We start from the raw sequence: 16,382 nt of genomic DNA, 5'->3' as shown, positions 1-16,382 counted from the left end.
TTTCATAGGCCATGTACAGGTGTAACATTTCTGTCACTCTCCTGGTAGAAGCTACATGTACACACTTATTCTCTCTCATGGGAAACATGCCCCCTCCAGAATAAAAGCTTCCCTGTGACAACCTGAAAGGCTTCCTTTGCGAGAGAAACTCTTGCAAGAATGAATGCTCGGACACCCCTCATCCAGGAAGGGAGTAGCCCCTTTAAGGAGCTCAGGGAAGCTTTCCCCTGAACAGGTCCCGGCCCTTCCAGCTTTCAACTGCACCCCTGCCAACCAGCTAGGAGGTGGGGACAGTAATTTAAAAGGCTGGTGGGGGGCAGAAAGCAGACTCAGAGAGGCTTTCCCCATCACTGGTTCCTGGCCCTGCTGTCTTTAAATGGAGTTGGAACAACGACTCCACTCCTCGGAAAAGACAGGAGCAACAGGGAGACCCCTGCCAGCTCCCTAGGCCAGGGGCTGCTGCACGTGGAACAGGCAGGGCGCTGCCCTGCTGCTCTTTTGTTCTGCTCTCTTTCTTCTGAGGCTTACCTACTGCAGGTCCTCTAGCACACCAAGAAGTCACAAGGTTCAGCTGATTCACATTTCTCATTACACAAGCTATGAGACAGGTCCTTCACTCTGCTACCTAGTCCCTAGAAATCTCCACCAGAAGAAACACGCATCTATTTGAGGCTACAGTTAACTTCCTGTGCTACTAAAACCCATTTCCCCCTATCTGTACCCCAGCAACTTGCTCCCTTTCCTCATTCCCCATCTCTAATGGGCAGGGAGTCTAGCTCAGCTCTTCATTTTTCACTCATGTCCTCAAGATCAGGACCTCTGGAAGCATGTAGCATCCTGGTTTCACAATTACTATTGTAAGAAGAAAAATCTTGCTTCTGAGACTCACCTATTGCAAGAAGTGGTGTGGTAGAGGTGTCCTCCACCACAGCAAAAAATCAGAAGGTTTAGTCGATTCTCATCTCTCATTACACAAGTTACCAGACACCTCAAAACCATAATGCATCTTTGTAGCATTTTCTCATACATCTAACAATTTGTGAGTTTGGTCAAAGCCTGCACTCAGACACCGGGTAAATAGTTTACAGAGGATACCCACCTTTTTCCTCCTACTTAAAAAAGAAGTCTGCAAAGCCTTACAGTTTTTCTGTAACTCAGAGGTGCAAGTAAAGGAAACACTATTATTTACATATGTAAAAATAGTTCCCACTTCAACAGTGTGTGTGATGCCTGTAATTTTACTCTAAAAAGCAAAGATGCAGGTCAGACTGTCAGCATTTTTATTCAATTGTTAATACATGAATATTGTAGTCAAATCAAGGATGCAAATTAAAATAAGCTGACTATTGTGAAATAAACTCATTTTAGTACATTTTTTTGTATTTATTATGTTGTACTCTCTAGCCCCCCCAGCATTTTATACTTATTGTGCAGTTAATTCGTTAATTGCACAATAAATTCAGACATGCTGCATGTACAAAGTAATTTAAAACTGTATTAAAATGTTTAAAATTATGGTTATTTATATGGCTTTGCAGAGGTGCAAGACAACATAGGACCCTGCTTATGGAAGCTCCATGGGAACGTGGTTGGTATACACTGTTACAATCCAAAACATGCAGCTAGCCATGGAGCCTATATTAGTCACATAAAAATGGCAAACCAGCCACAAAAACACTGCCACCAAAAAAATTAGAACACGGTTTTGCCAGTTTCCATCAAGCTTTAAATTTGTAGGTGTGACATGTCACATACTGGGTGATGGGTGTCTGGGGGGCAGCAGGGGAAACAGTGCATCTTGTGATGCCAGATGATCCAGCAAAGACCTATCTGCTGATGTTGATAATCAGCTGGCTGTTAGCACTAGCATGGGGCTGAGGGCAGGATCAGGACTGGGACAGTCCTGGTCTGGGTGCCAAAATGGGCTGCAATGGGAGCAGGTTGCAAAGGTTCTCCAGCAGAGGGAGCCAAAGGGCTCCCCCTAATGGGAACCAGGCAACCCAAAAGCTCAGCAGCCTTTCGTAGATATAGGAAGTTAGGGTGGGAAGGTACCTCAGGAGGTCATCTAGTCCAACCCCCTGCTCAGAGCAGGACCATCCCCAACTAGATCATCCCAGCCAAAGCTTTGTGTAGCTGGGTCTTTAAAACCTCCAAGGATAGAGACTCCACCACCTCTCTGGGTAACCTGTTCCAGTGTTTTACTACCCTCCTAGTGAGAAAATTTTCCCTAATATCTAACCTAAACTTCCCCTGCTACAACTTGAGACTACTGCTTCTTGTTGTCATCTGTCACCACTGAGGACAGTCTACCTCCATCCTCTTTCAAAACCCCCTTCAAGTAGTTGAATGATACTATTAAATCCCCACTCAGTCTTCTCTTCTTCAGATTAAATAAGCGCAGTTCCCTCAGCCTCTCCTCATAAGTCATGTCCCCTAGCCCCCTCACCACTTTGTTGCCTTCTGCTGAACCCTCTTGAGTTTGTCCACATCCTTTCTGTAGTGGGGGAAGGGGAGGGGGGGGGGGAACCTGAACACAGTACTGCAGATGCAGCCTCACCAGTGCTAAATCGAAGGGAATAAATCACCTCCCTTGATCTGATGGCAACACACCTACCAATGCAGTCCAGTATGCCATTAGCCTTCTTTGCAACAAGGAGACACTGCTGGCTCATATTTAGGCTATTGTCCACTGTAACCCTGAGGTGCTTTTCTGTTCCAGCCTATGTGAAGGTCTTTGAACTTGTTCTTATTGAGCCTGATGAGGTTTTTTGGTCCAATCCTCCAATCTGTCTAGGTTTCTCCGAATCCTAACCCTACCCAGCCTCCAGTGCATCTACCACTCCCCCCAGCTTGGTGTCATCTGCAAACTTGTTGAGGCTGCACTCTATGCCATCTTCCAGGTTGTTGATGAAGATATTGAACAAAACCAGCCCCAGGACCAACCTCTGGGGCACTCCACTTGATGATGGCTGCCAACTAGACATCGAGTTATTGACTACTACCTTCTGAGCCCAATGATCCAGCCAGTTTTCTATCCACTTTACAGTTCATTCATCAAACCCATACTTCCTTAGCTTGCCTGTGTGAATTTTGTGGGAGACCGTATCAAAAGCCTTGCTCAAGTCAAGGTACACCATGTCCACTGGTCTCCCCGCATTCCTGCCTTACCCTTCAACCTCCATGGGGGGTTTCAGGGCGGGGAACATTAAAATGCCAGGTTGCAGGAAGCCAGACCTAATATGCAGTTTTTAGACCCTGGGATGGGAGAAGAGACTCAAGGTCTCAGGAGTTTTAAAAACCCTGAATGCAGCTGGGCTGTCCCAGGGCCATGGAGGGGCCAAGTCAACTGACTGTTGGCCCTGACCCCAAAAAGCTTAGGGTGTTGACTGAAAGCAGGACTGATGGGGGCCAGATTAATCAATCAGACCTAATCCCAAGTAGCCTGGGGTCTCAAACCCAAACTGGGACTATAGGGGCCAAACCCGCTCCAGACATCTCCAAGTCTGCAACCTGCTAGGGACTGGGGACAACCTTGGGTCCAGAAGAGAGTCACTCCCTACCTAAATCTGCAAGATCAGGCCAGTTGTATAGCAGAACAATTAGGATTGGAGAAATTTTAAGTTCCATCCCCTGAATGTCTGGCATGGTAGAAGACACAATGTTTGGGATGCAGCATAAAATTCCTATGAGCCCAATCTTTCCATTACTTTAACATCTGCCAGGGACCCTGCTTACTTATAGAAAAGTATAATATATTGCATAATAAATCTAGGATTTATTATACTATACTACTATGTATACTACTACAAAAATCTGATAGCAAAAATTCTTTTTAGCTTCAAGGCTTTCCTTAGAATCGTGTACCAGCCATGAATACACATATTCAGTATAATTTCTTGTAGTGTGCTGCATGGGATTACATTACTTGTTATCAAAGCACTTACTGGGAATACTCATAGATCATAGCATACATGAAATGTGTTGATTAAATTTTTAACAAAACATGTTTGGTAAAAAAAAACCTGTCATATAAAAATCATTACTACAACACACTTATCTTGAGTAAGTTTTAGTGAAATTCAGATTAAATAAGTTTCACTGGATCCCTCAATTTTACATTCCCTGAATAATAATTAGGATTTCTGGACTACATAGATGAGAAAGTATATGCAACATGCACCTTTTATGTTTTACATTTACTATAATGTCAAGTAATTATTTACATAGTCCTTACCTGTTCATCTACATAATCATCTATTCTTTTCTGGCATTCAAGCCATGCTTCAGCAACTTGACCCATCTCCTGTTCCAACTGATGATACCTTTGTAGCAAGGTACTATACATATCTTCACTACAGGAATCACGTGTTGTTCCAAGCCTAAAAATTGTAGTTAAAATATTAAATAGAGGTATTCACCTAGAAGTCAAAATAATTTAACTCTATACTAATTAAACATAACACCATTTAAAAATATTATTTTTAAGTCTTATAAAACATAACTAGTTTATGACACAGAAGCCAACTAGCACCTGACAACTGAATTTCCTCTACTTTAAGCAAAAATATCTAATGACTACTTGCTAAATGTCTGGAAACCAAGAGTACCAAGTATATAAACATTTCCACAGCAAATTGAGGTAAATAGAGTCAATCCATTCACAAAATTTTACAGCTTGATATACTTATCTCCCTGAACTATATATACACCTTAGATTGAGATGACTAAAAATAATTGGCTAGCCAATATAAAACCACATCTAGTTAAGTGTTAATCAGCACACTAGTGATTAAGAATAGCATGGAAAGTGTTAAGGAACCAGGCCACTACATATAGTAACTTGGTTGCACTAAGCAACTAAATACTTTATTGACAAGGGCAATAATTACTCTGATTTTGTTCATACACTGCCATCTCTCCCTTGGAGAGGAAATTACAAGAATCAATCACAGGCCTTTCTTTTCCCTTGCTATGGAATCAGCAGTTGAATTCTAATAAATTTCACTTAAACCTGACAGATCTCAGCACCCTCAGTCTACCAAGTGAACATGATAAACCTTGACCTTAAAGAGACAGCCTAAAAGGTGACATGATACATTTCTGAAAGACACTTTATTGTAAATATTTTTCATTTAATCCAAACAGTAACCAAACCTCATTGCAACCATGCCACTCAGTTCAGTATTAGCTTTCTTTTACCAATGACTAAACACTCAGACAAAGGCTAAAGAGACTTGTCCAAAGCTTCAAAGTTGTTACAATTAGCATCAAAATTCAATCGTTGACTCCTTGGGTAAAGTACAGGTCCCAAAGAAATCCAGTGGCAGCTTTAACATCAACTTTCATACGACTGGGATTGTACTACTGTTCCAACATCTATGTAACTATGCTTGCCATCTGGCAACAGCAATAAGTCAATCCTCAGATGTCATGGCAAAAGAAAAAGCACCAAATCAGAGAGAACCATAAATCCTAGAGAAGTGGGGTTGGAAGGGAACTCCAGAGATCATTTAGTTCAATCTTCTGCCTGAGGCAGGATCATCCCTATCCAAGCTTAGGTGAATAGCAAACAGATATTGCTAAGCATTAAATCAAAGGCCACCAAGAGGGTTACCAATTATCTTAATTTTTCTTTATAGAAACCTCAGCCACAACCTTTCTAATGAGGTCATTTCTACCTGCCATGAACACAGAGAAATACATCAGGCAACATGCAAAACATGTCAAGAGACCAACTCTATGTATAATTTTAAGAAAGGATTTCCCATAATTTCAGGCATTGCCAATTCTTGTGATTTTTATTTTGAGACCTACAGTATATACTGTTTTATTTATTTTAACAAATCTCCTGGTCCCAAGAACCTCATTTTTCATATACAAAAGTATAGCAAGGTCAGAACCCCCATGACAGAAGAAAAAAAAACCAAAAACACTATGAAAAAGTGGCCCTAGCATACTCAAAAAGGCTCAGTGGGCTGTGGGGTGTAGGACAGGAAGGGGTAGAAAGCAGAAAGCAAGAAATCTTACTGTTAGAAAAAAGTCACTCTTTTGAAGCTCGAGTTTGAAATTTTAGAACGTTTTGGATTAGCAATATTGCAGCATTTGTGTCTTACCCTGTACCAAAATGGGAATTATGGTAAACAGCAGCAATACCTAGCATATTTAAACCAAATACTTTTGCTCTAATGCATACACGCAGCAAGCTACTACAAAACATTTTCATCTTATTATCTGTCCTGGATGTTATATACCTGAAAATACTCCTGATATATTTTGGTTACAATGCATCCTCTGTGTTGTCAAATATCTAAACAGAATTGACTTACCTTACAGTAACTGGAGTTCTCTGAGATACCTTTGCCCACATGGATCCTACTGTTGGTTTTTGCACCTCATGCATAAGGCCAGGAATCTTTTAGCAAGAAATCTCCATTGGGGCTGCGCACACAACCTGAACACTGCTGTACCTTGCACAGCGAAGTCCCAAATCCCACTCATTTCCTTCACTAAAAGAAATCCAGGGAAGGACTCCATCACCTTGGAAGGAAGGCTGGTCATGGGATCTGTGTGGACAAAGGCATCTTGTAGAACCCTCAGTCACTGTAAGCTACTGCAACCAGTAGTTGCCATTTAAGGAGGTGGGCAATTAGATTTCCTAATCATATGATGACTGTAGAATAGCCCTGCCAAGCTGATCTAGAAGTTGTTTAAAATCAAGTAGTGCTTTCTAAATATACAGAATACATTTAAAGCTGCTCTACTGACCGTGCAAATATCAACCTTTCTTAAACAGCCACAGGTGTTGACCAGGTCCTCCTGGAAAGAGATCTAACTCAAAGGGATTTTAGTTTATTCAGAAAGTTCTCTAAAAAGAGGAAATCTTTGAGAGGAGATAACCTGGCCCTTAATCTTATTGCCAAAATGCCATGAGTCTAGATGATTTAATGCATTTCATTTTGAAAAGAAAAAAAAGGAAAAGCCATAGGAACATCTAACATGGAGTTTCATCTTTACAAGAAAAACAGGAGGTAGATATTAACTGGTGCTTATGAAAATTAATTTTCTGTAACAATTCTGCACAAGGATTGAGTATTACTGCTTTCATGGAGTTTTACTGAACTGTAAGGTGACCTAGTCACCCAAACTTGAATTTCTCACACCCTACAGACTGAAGTGTTGGCTGGTACAAATTCTCTTAACAGAAAGTGAAAGAATGAACATGATACCACTTAGGTGAAATGGAAGGGCCTTCAAAGATAGAGTATTACACTGAAATCTCAATTAGGAGATGGTTTCTAAAAATAGTGGAAATGCATCCACCAGGTTTTGTATAAGATATAGAAGCTGCATAGGGAGGGGAATTAAATGAAGGAGGGGGGAGGGGGGGAAAATCAGATGACCACCCAAAGATACATGATATGGAACAGACAAATGGGACTTTTCTATAGGTTACTGAGTGTCCAGTGTATTTAAAAAAAAAATAACCAATTCAAGATTAGTTAGAGTCCAGAAGTTGAATACGATTCTGTATACATCAAGAGGGACATTTTTACTTTGCTTGATGTACCCTTCCGATTCCTTTCCGTTTAGAAATTAAACAGATTATAGTCCTCAAAAGGCAACTCTTCAATACTGGTGTGAACTTATTTTTGAATTTGTGATGATTGTAACCAAATTATTCATTCAGCAGTACTCAGGCCTTTGTTGTCACTTGCTTTCTAAAAGTCACTGCTCTTAGTCTCTGGTCTCTCAAGAATGTTCCTCAATAGCAAAGGAACTTTATTCCATTGCCCAGGATTGTAATTAGCCAATAAAGCCTGGCTACATTAATTCACAAATCAGCATTAGAATAAGATAAATCTCCTGAGGAGATGTGTAGTTGGTGCTCCTTACCTAGGCTATGGATCTAGAATTTATTTACCAAATATCTAGATACCAGGTAAGTAAAAAGGAGTTCTCAAACTCCTTAGAAGGAATTCAGCAACTGCAGTATGCCTTCTGAGATTGGCTGTTACACCCATTCCAGATGGTTTATTATGAATATATAGCATATTTAAAGGACTCTTTTGTTCAGCTTTTAGGGCGATTCAAGACATCCACCATTCTTCAAGAACATCCTGAGATCAAGCACAGAAGATACACCACTGGCAGCTGACAGGACTAACGACACAGCTAGAGGACCACACTGGTCATCCTCTTTGTTAAGGTATTCCTGTTCTTCAGACTATAGTAGTTCCTAATGAAAATACTGAGATTACTTTATTTTATGCATTTTACTAAGCAATCTTATTCTGTTACTTTGAGATGTAGAATAAAAAGAAGAATTGGGAAAGGCATGGGACCAAGTCCACATCCCTTAAGGGAAGGTCATCTAGTTCTACTGAAGGGGATCCATGGACCAATACCTGTGCTGAATTTAACTAATTTCACAGACACTCCTCTGAAAAAAATCACCCTGCCTGAGAACAGAAACATGCTAAGAGAAAGCCTCCTAAGATCACACACAGAAAAAGGATGAAGATGAGTAGAGCAACCATTAGATCCCACTGGATTTAATCTAGTAGGGCATACAGGCAATAAAATTTTGAGGATGGCTTGTTAAAGGTTAATCTTGCTAATACTTCTCTAGAATATACTGGCTAGGGACAGAAGTTACACACAAACCGGTTTAAGTGATCAGAAACTGGTTTACACCTGTAACTGAACAGACATTCAGTTCACATAAACCAGTTTCAAAATAGCCAAAACTGGTTTATGATAAACCTGGTTGAATAGTATCAGATGCAGTAACTGATTTGGGTCAAACTGGTTCATGAGACCGACTTCTGTCCCAGCCCCCTTCCCAGTTCAAGGTAAACCAGAGTCCTGCAGTATCCCAGCATGCTTTCCAGCCCTGGGCTGGGCTGTCTGCACCAGCAGAAAAGAGTTGTGGAAAGAGGCAGAGACAGCTCCCTCCCCCCTAGGCAAACCCTGGCTGGGGTCTGGGGCCAGGGAGGGAGGTTAAACCCCGTCCGTTTCCCCCAGTACAGAGCTGCCCTGCTGCTAAACTTACTGAAAAGTTACTGCTGGCTGCAACTGTGGACTACAAGTCCCAGAAGCACCTGGAAGCAGGAAGAGGAAGTGATGAACAACCCTGCAGAATCCTGCTGCTGTGATTGTGGACTGCAAATCCCAGAGACCTCAGGGGCAGCAGGAAGAGGAAGTGAACACACAGCCCATGCTGCCTACATGCTAGAGAGCTGTGCTCTGGTACCCTCTGGCTTCTGGTTGGAGCCAATGCAGGCATGTGGCTGCATTTCCTGAACGAAAACTAAATGTGTGTCCAGTTATTTCTCAGTTTAATCTGTCCAGTATAGACCAACCTGCAAAGACTGAATTGATACAGCCTCGGGCTTTTTGACTGTCTGTACTTAGCCACTGTGAAGTTATGGATCCACACCTGGTGGCACGTACTAGCCTCCTGAGGCACCTTTTCCAGGGTTGGGCTTCGATTTTTAAAAATTGTGTTTTTCAGCAAACTTACAGCAGTAGCTGCCATGGCTGTATATTACAAGCATATGTAAATAAATTTTAATTTTCTTGTATAAGTTAATGCAATACTTTCACTGTACCTCATCTTAAACCATTTTGCAAGGAATGAGAAATATTTCAATGATTATTTGCTTGCATTAAAAGGTGAGAAGATAGGGCAAAATCTAATCCTCCAAGAAGTCTCCACTTAGTTGCAAACACCGGTTTTATGGGGTTTTTTGCCCTCAATTTAAAGGACTAGTGGAAAGTGTGAATGAAAATGAATAAATATAGGAAAAATAAGTTTCTGATCTTTCAAAGAATATCAAATACCATTTATACCATTAATCTATGTACGTACACACACATTTTAAAATGACTTTTTACCTTAGCTGTGACACCAGTGTTGGCAAGCTGTTCTGCAGAAGTGGCTCAGAAAATACCAGATTTTCAAACAGATGTTTATTGTGCAATTCCCATGTCACCTGAAATTTCTTCAAATGTTCATTTTCCTAAAGAAAAAAATATTCAAAGTAAACTAGACTTAAAGAACATACAAAAGAATTGTTGCAAAGCTAGAACAGAACTTAGCTAGTTCCCGTTAAACTCTCTAACCTACATGATGGATTATCCAGCTCATCTCAACTAGTCTAAAACTACTGATCATGAAAAAAAAAAAATCCACTAAACTGTGAACCCAAAGTTTTAAATTACTTCTGAAAAGAACTTAAGCTTTCTTAACACCTATGGATGGAGTATTCAGAAAGTCTTTCCAAATTTACAGTTCAGCTTCTCTCCCAGCAGATGCACATTTTATTGTTACAACCAGACTGTTCCAGGGTTTTCAGACAGAGCAACTGCTCTGTGTCTCCTGCCCAACATTAAGCTTCACTTTATCTTGTCTAGCATGGGGGGGACTGGACACATTCCTTAGAGTAAGCCCTGCTCTTACTCAAATTCTGATGTAAAATTACTGTAGGAGTTACCTTCTGCAAGTATGGCTGCTTCAAAAAAGTATTTCCTAGCAGTCAAGAATCAACTTACCCCTCTTCTCTCTAGAACGGTGCTCAACCCCTACCTGCAGGTCAGGTCTGGCCCACAGAGCCACATTATCCAGCCCATGGGGCTCCCCATGGGTCTGAAAATTTGGAGGCAGAGGAGCAATGGGAGCAACTGCCACTCCCCTGCTGCCAAATTTCTGGACCCATGGGGAGCCCCATGGACTAGATAACATGGCCCTGTGCACTACATCAGACACAGATGGCATAGAGCCCAATCTTGTCATGCTGGCCAGAGGCAGAGCGTGACCCGATCTGGCTTGCAGACTATCCCCTTGCCATTCATCTGGCCTGTAGCACCAAAAGGTAGAGCACCACTGCTCTAGAAAATTGAATGTGCATTTTGGTGTCTGCTTTTGACAGTCTACTATACACCCATTTCTTGCTTCAATAACATCTACAGTTATGATAGTGACATTTTATGATTAGGTAGCAGACCAGAGTGAGCAGGACTTCATGACCCTCAAGTCAGAACATTTGTCACGCAGAAAATACTTATGTTCATCTTCTATATCATAATATAAATTATACTGCAATCCACTGGTTTTACAATCAAAGCCACTTTTAAAATACCAAACTAACCCCTTTTCCAAGAGCAAAGCACTAATGTAGGGGTCTAGTCCCCCCATGGAAATTCCAGTGCCCTGCCATGATCCTTTACTAAACTACTACATTAGGATATGAAAAAGCAAAATTGAGTCCTGTGCCCTTGCTGCACAGCACTTAACCTGCAAATGTGCCTGCAAATACAGTTTAGCTCCCTGCTTGCAAACTTACTGAGGGCTAACACTTAGAGTGAGTCCCACCAGAGGCAGCCTCCATCAGAAAGTATAGCTTGCAAGGGGCCTTGTCACAAACCCACTTCCCAGGGACTCCTAGGCTATGGACAGAAGTTACACAAACTAGTTTAAATGATCAGAAATTGGTTCAAACTTGTAACAGAACAGAAGTTCAAAGCATATAAACCACTTCCAAAATGTCCAGAACTGGTTTAAGATAGTACATTCAACCAGGTTTATCAGACTTAACTGATTTAGGTCAAACTGGTTTATGGAACTTCTATCCCAGACCCCTTCCTGGTTCAAGTTATATCAGTCCCCCCGGCATGCTTTCCAGCCCTGCGCTGGGTGGGCTGTCTGCTCCAGCACAGAAGTGTCGGCCCTGCCCCTCTGCTCCCCAGCCAGACCACTACTGCTGCTCAGGCTGGTTGAGAAAGGGGTGGGAGTGGGAAACCCTGCCCCAGACTACAGCTGGGGTCTGCCTGGCAGGGATAGAGCAGCCCCTCACAGGCTCCCCCCCTCCCCGCATTCACTGCTGGAGCAAGGGGGTGGCCAGACCCCTGGCCAAGCCAGCAGAATGAGGCAGGGGGGCTTTAAGTTCCCTCCTTCACCTGCACAGGACCCCCACTGGGGTCTGCCTGACAGGGGAGGGGCAACTCCTGCCTAGCTTTTTCCCCCACTTTCACCGCTCGAGAGCTGGGAGCAGGGGCGTGGCCAAACTCTGGCCGGGGCAGGCTGAGGCAGAGGGAGGACCCCAGCTGGGGTTTGCCTAGGGGTAGGGGGCTGCCCCTGCCAGGCTTTTACACCCCCTTCCATCCTGTGCCCCACTTGAGCCCTCTGAGCAGACAGAGAAGGAGGGAGTCTTCAACACCCCTCCCCCCCGCGCAAGAGTCAGGAGAACCCTTCAGAACGTTGTTTCTTTGGTTACCCAGAACTCCTCTGTCCGATGGATCAATACCCTCCATTCCTCTCCTATGGTGGCAGAAAACATACACAAGTGCCACAAAACAACTCGAAATGGAAAAAGACCAAGGTGGACTGTGAGGAGCTACAAAAGGATCTGGCACTATTGAGGAAATGGGCAACTAAATGGCAGATGAAATTCAGCACAGATAAGTGTAACATGATGCATGGGGGCAAAAATAACCCAAACTACAACTACACCATCATGAGCTCTACCTTAGCTGTTACCACACATGAAAAAGGTCTGGCAGTGATTGTGGACAGTTTGACAAAAACCACCATTAGCTTGGTACTGATCAGCAGTTAAAGGCAAACAAAGTGTTAGGGATTATCGAGAAGGGAACTGTACACAAAACAGTATCATCACGGCCCTTTATAAATCCATGGTGTGTGTACACCTGGAATACTGTGCCTACCTCCAGTCCCCACACCTCAAAAAGGATAAAAGAAGAACTAGCGAGGGTACAGAGAAGGGCCACAAGGATGATCAATGGTATAGAGGGCCTTCCACATGAACCAAGACTAAAGAGGCTAGCCCTATTCAGTTTAGAACAAAAGAGACACTTGAAGGGGGAACTTGGCAAGAGTTAACAAAATACTAAGTGGTGAAGAAAAAATAAATAGGAATATATCATTTGCCTCATTTACTCAAATAAGACAAGATTCCTCCCTCCCCACCCCCCCAATCAGCATAAGAAGAAAAGCCCCTCATCTTATATTTGCATACCAGAAACACCCCCCACCAAATACACTGTCTATAATTAAATTGCTCCTACAAGCACCATGTGCTCAGTCATGGAAACCAACTATGAAGCTGACTGAAAGCTGAACATGTCCATAAAACGTATAAGAGATATTGGGCAAACATGGAAACCTTCCACAAAGCTAAACTAATGGAACCAATTTGAATGAGGTAGTGCCCATTGTGCTCAGTCCCCCTCAGCACCATCTCTTTTTCAAGTCACGGTGAACCACTACATGGAATACATTGCAACTTAGCCTTCGTTCTCACAGTAGGCAGAGCAGTGCCTTCCTTTCCTGCTTTGAATGACCCTTGTTTTCATCCACGTAATTTTTTGGAGGGTCTCAGGACTCAAGACAAGAACACCTGGTTCCAGTCATGAGTGGGGGTTAATTAGCACAGTGATCCTCTGTTGGGGGGTGTAATTTGAAGTACACCCCCCTAGTACTGCACCGTGGCATAACCATGACTTGAAATGGCTCTGCTGGGGCCCAGCTCAATGAATTATATCAAAATCATGAGCTTTTTTGGCTTTGGGCTATTCTTATGCATAGTTCGTATTATAAAGCAAAGAAAGAGGGGGGAAAAAGAAAAAAAAAAAGACAAAATGAACAGTGGGTGCAAACCAGCAAGAGTGGCAAACTCAATTGTCCAATAGGCCTACTGTCTTTTTTTTGAAGATAGAATTCTATTCATCTCATCTTTTTTATGAGGAACCCTCCCCTTCCTTTTCATTTTTCAGGCACATTCCATTACAAAGCCAAGCATCACCTCCATCACCTTCTATCTCATAAGCCTCTTCCATACCTTTCCAGCACATCTATGATGAAAATAAAAAGCAACTTTGGCAAAATTTGCCTGGCAGCCTTCAGCATGCTCATAACACAAAAGAAAAAAAAACCAGAGTACAGCTTAGAAAAAAAAAACAGGGGGGGGAGGGGGGTAGGTGTTAAAGACCTCCTCTATCCTTAGAGGACAGTGAGAAAAGCCTGTTGGATAAAAAGTGTTTCTACTACTGATTTTCTGTTTTTTTTCTCCTAATTTTCTTTGCTGCTTGATCTCAACCTGACAACAATCTGAAGTGTGACAACACAATTGGTTGGTAGAAAAGGATTACACCAAATAGAATGACAATTTGGGGTGCAGCAGGTAATTGAGTAGATTAATTCTTATGCAAGAGATGTTCCTTTAAAAAAAACCAAACAAAAAAACACACTCCCTTGCTATCAGAGAAGAGAAAAATATACTGAAGCAGAATTTCTGAATTAATATGTAGCCTGAAAGCTTTAATTCTTTTAAAATATTTTATTCAAAACACAATCACTGACACCAACTGAAGTTCTACCCCAGCTACACACGGAAGTATCCAGAAATGAAACAGAGACTATTTAAATGTTCCATATTTACAGTTGTTTTAAAAACTGGCCAGTCCCATTAGAATATGCAGTACTTAATTAATAGAGTCTAAATAATTATATGTATAGTATAGATAACCCTTTCCCCACATGAGAGAGAAGTGATTTTGTTCATTTTTGAATTGCTAAAAATAGCAAGATTAAGTTTCCAAAGGAATTTACACACTTTTTTTGAAGTCTTACCAGAGTGACAAGAAAGGCGCTGATTGTGCATGATGCCTGACAGAGTGCACTGTATTCTTCAAGGAGGAGTGAGATGAACTGATGTGCCTGTGGTGGGCCTTGTATTGCTAAGGTTGATGCAACTTTAGATCCCAGAGACAAATGTCTGAGCAAACGAACTTTCATTTCAAGTACATATTCTCTAGCTTGCTGTTCCAACCGTTGGTAAAGCTGATAAGGGTCTCTTTCACAAAGCCTGTAATTTTAGAATTGTGACCACAAAAAAAATTAAATTTTTAGTTTGCTACAAATGAGACAGCCAACATCGTCATTATGAGAAAGCAACAACAGCTTAGGGTCGAGGCCATGTACAGATGCTGCATTTGTAACAGTACAAATACTTTCAGGTGCTAAAAAAGCTGATGAGACAGATGTGAATGTCCTCTGTAAGGACAACAAAAACAGGGAAGTGAGCTCACTGATGCCAAATACCTTAATAGGAGGCTCGGCAGTACTGCAGCTAAGCAGCAGCAGTACTGCAGATGGCATCTCTGTATGTGCCTGTAGTACTACTTTTTTGTAGCATTTCAAAGAGCTATAGAACTTGTAGCACTACAAACATCTGTCCATGGCCTGACAGTAGTAGTTCTCTGCTTCAAAACAGCTAACTTAAGCTATTTTAGGGCTAGATTCAGTTACAAGACCTTGATGCCTGGCACAAGACCTCAGCATTACCAAGGTGATGACATCCAAAACCTGAGGGGAAAAAGAAAAACCCAACTCAGCATCTACCTAGTTCTGGAACCTAAGTAACTTAAGTCAGGGCTCTGGATTGTGGGGATCAGGTACCTACATCTTTTACTGAATTGAGCCCCTAGTCCAGGGGCAGGCAATTATTTCGGGCAGAGGTCCGCCTGCCCAGTTTTGGCAAGCTGTCAAGGGCCACATGGGTAGCCCCGCCCCTTGACAAGTGCCCCGCCCCGGTCACCATCTTGGGACTAATGTCCCAGGGCTGGCACTGGCATGGCCCAGAGTGGGGTGCAAGCTGGCAGTGGGCTGTGGAGCCAGGATGAGCTGCACCAGCAGGAAGAGGGGGGACCTAGCCCAGCTCCACAGAGCCCATGCCAGCCAGGACCCTGTACTCCTGTCATCCTGCTCTGGGCCCTGCAGGGACTGGCCCCAGGACACCAGTATGGGCCCCTTGCTCCAGCTGGCTCCTGTGCCTACTCACTCCCAGTGTACTCTTTGCTGCAGCTGCTCACAGCCTATGCAGGGCTGTCCTGAGCAGGCACAGGCTGCCCCGCATGGGCTGCGAGCAGCTGCAGCACAGGGCACCAGCCATGGGGCGGGGGGGGGGGGCAGCTTTTCCACAGGCTCAGCACTAGCTTGTAACCCACCCCCACTGCCAACCTGGGCCCCATGCTGGCTCCAGGCTCGCCTGTCAGGGCTGGGCCACAGCAAGAGCAGCTGCAGCCCCACCCGCTTGCTGTGCCGGGCAGTGTTTGCTGCTGCTGCCCGCCTGGAGCTCACCAGAGGTGGGAGCTGGCCTGGCTCCATAGAGCCCCTAGTGGCCAGGACCCTGTACTCCTGCCGCCATACTCTGGGCCACATGTCCTCTCCTGCCTTCTGCCCGCTGCCCCCCCCCATCCTTACCCGAGTTTCCCGCACTGGTGCAGCCATAAGGAGCTACATGGTCCCAGGCCAGAAGCCCCTCCTGGGGCTTCTGGCTAGGGGGGCAGGGCCGGAGGGGCCC

The 16,382-nt window shown here is 43.3% G+C and overlaps 1 protein-coding gene across 3 annotated transcripts in view; it reads right to left on the bottom strand.

The window, feature by feature from the left end:
* Positions 1–16,382, bottom strand: part of FAM193A (family with sequence similarity 193 member A) — a 152,256-nt gene that overhangs the window by 63,310 nt on the left and 72,564 nt on the right. For all 3 annotated transcript variants that reach the window (XM_059721519.1, XM_059721520.1, XM_059721521.1), the window contains exons 6-8: positions 14,651–14,885; positions 9,898–10,022; positions 4,235–4,379 (exon numbers count right to left, since the gene is read on the bottom strand). In XM_059721519.1, the coding sequence (XP_059577502.1) occupies positions 4,235–4,379; positions 9,898–10,022; positions 14,651–14,885 (505 nt within the window). The remainder of the gene's footprint in view (positions 1–4,234; positions 4,380–9,897; positions 10,023–14,650; positions 14,886–16,382) is intronic.

This window comes from Alligator mississippiensis, chromosome 2 (genome assembly GCF_030867095.1).
Source record: "Alligator mississippiensis isolate rAllMis1 chromosome 2, rAllMis1, whole genome shotgun sequence".
Taxonomy (NCBI): domain Eukaryota; kingdom Metazoa; phylum Chordata; order Crocodylia; family Alligatoridae; genus Alligator; species Alligator mississippiensis.
This window is presented reverse-complemented; position numbering and strand designations above follow the sequence as displayed.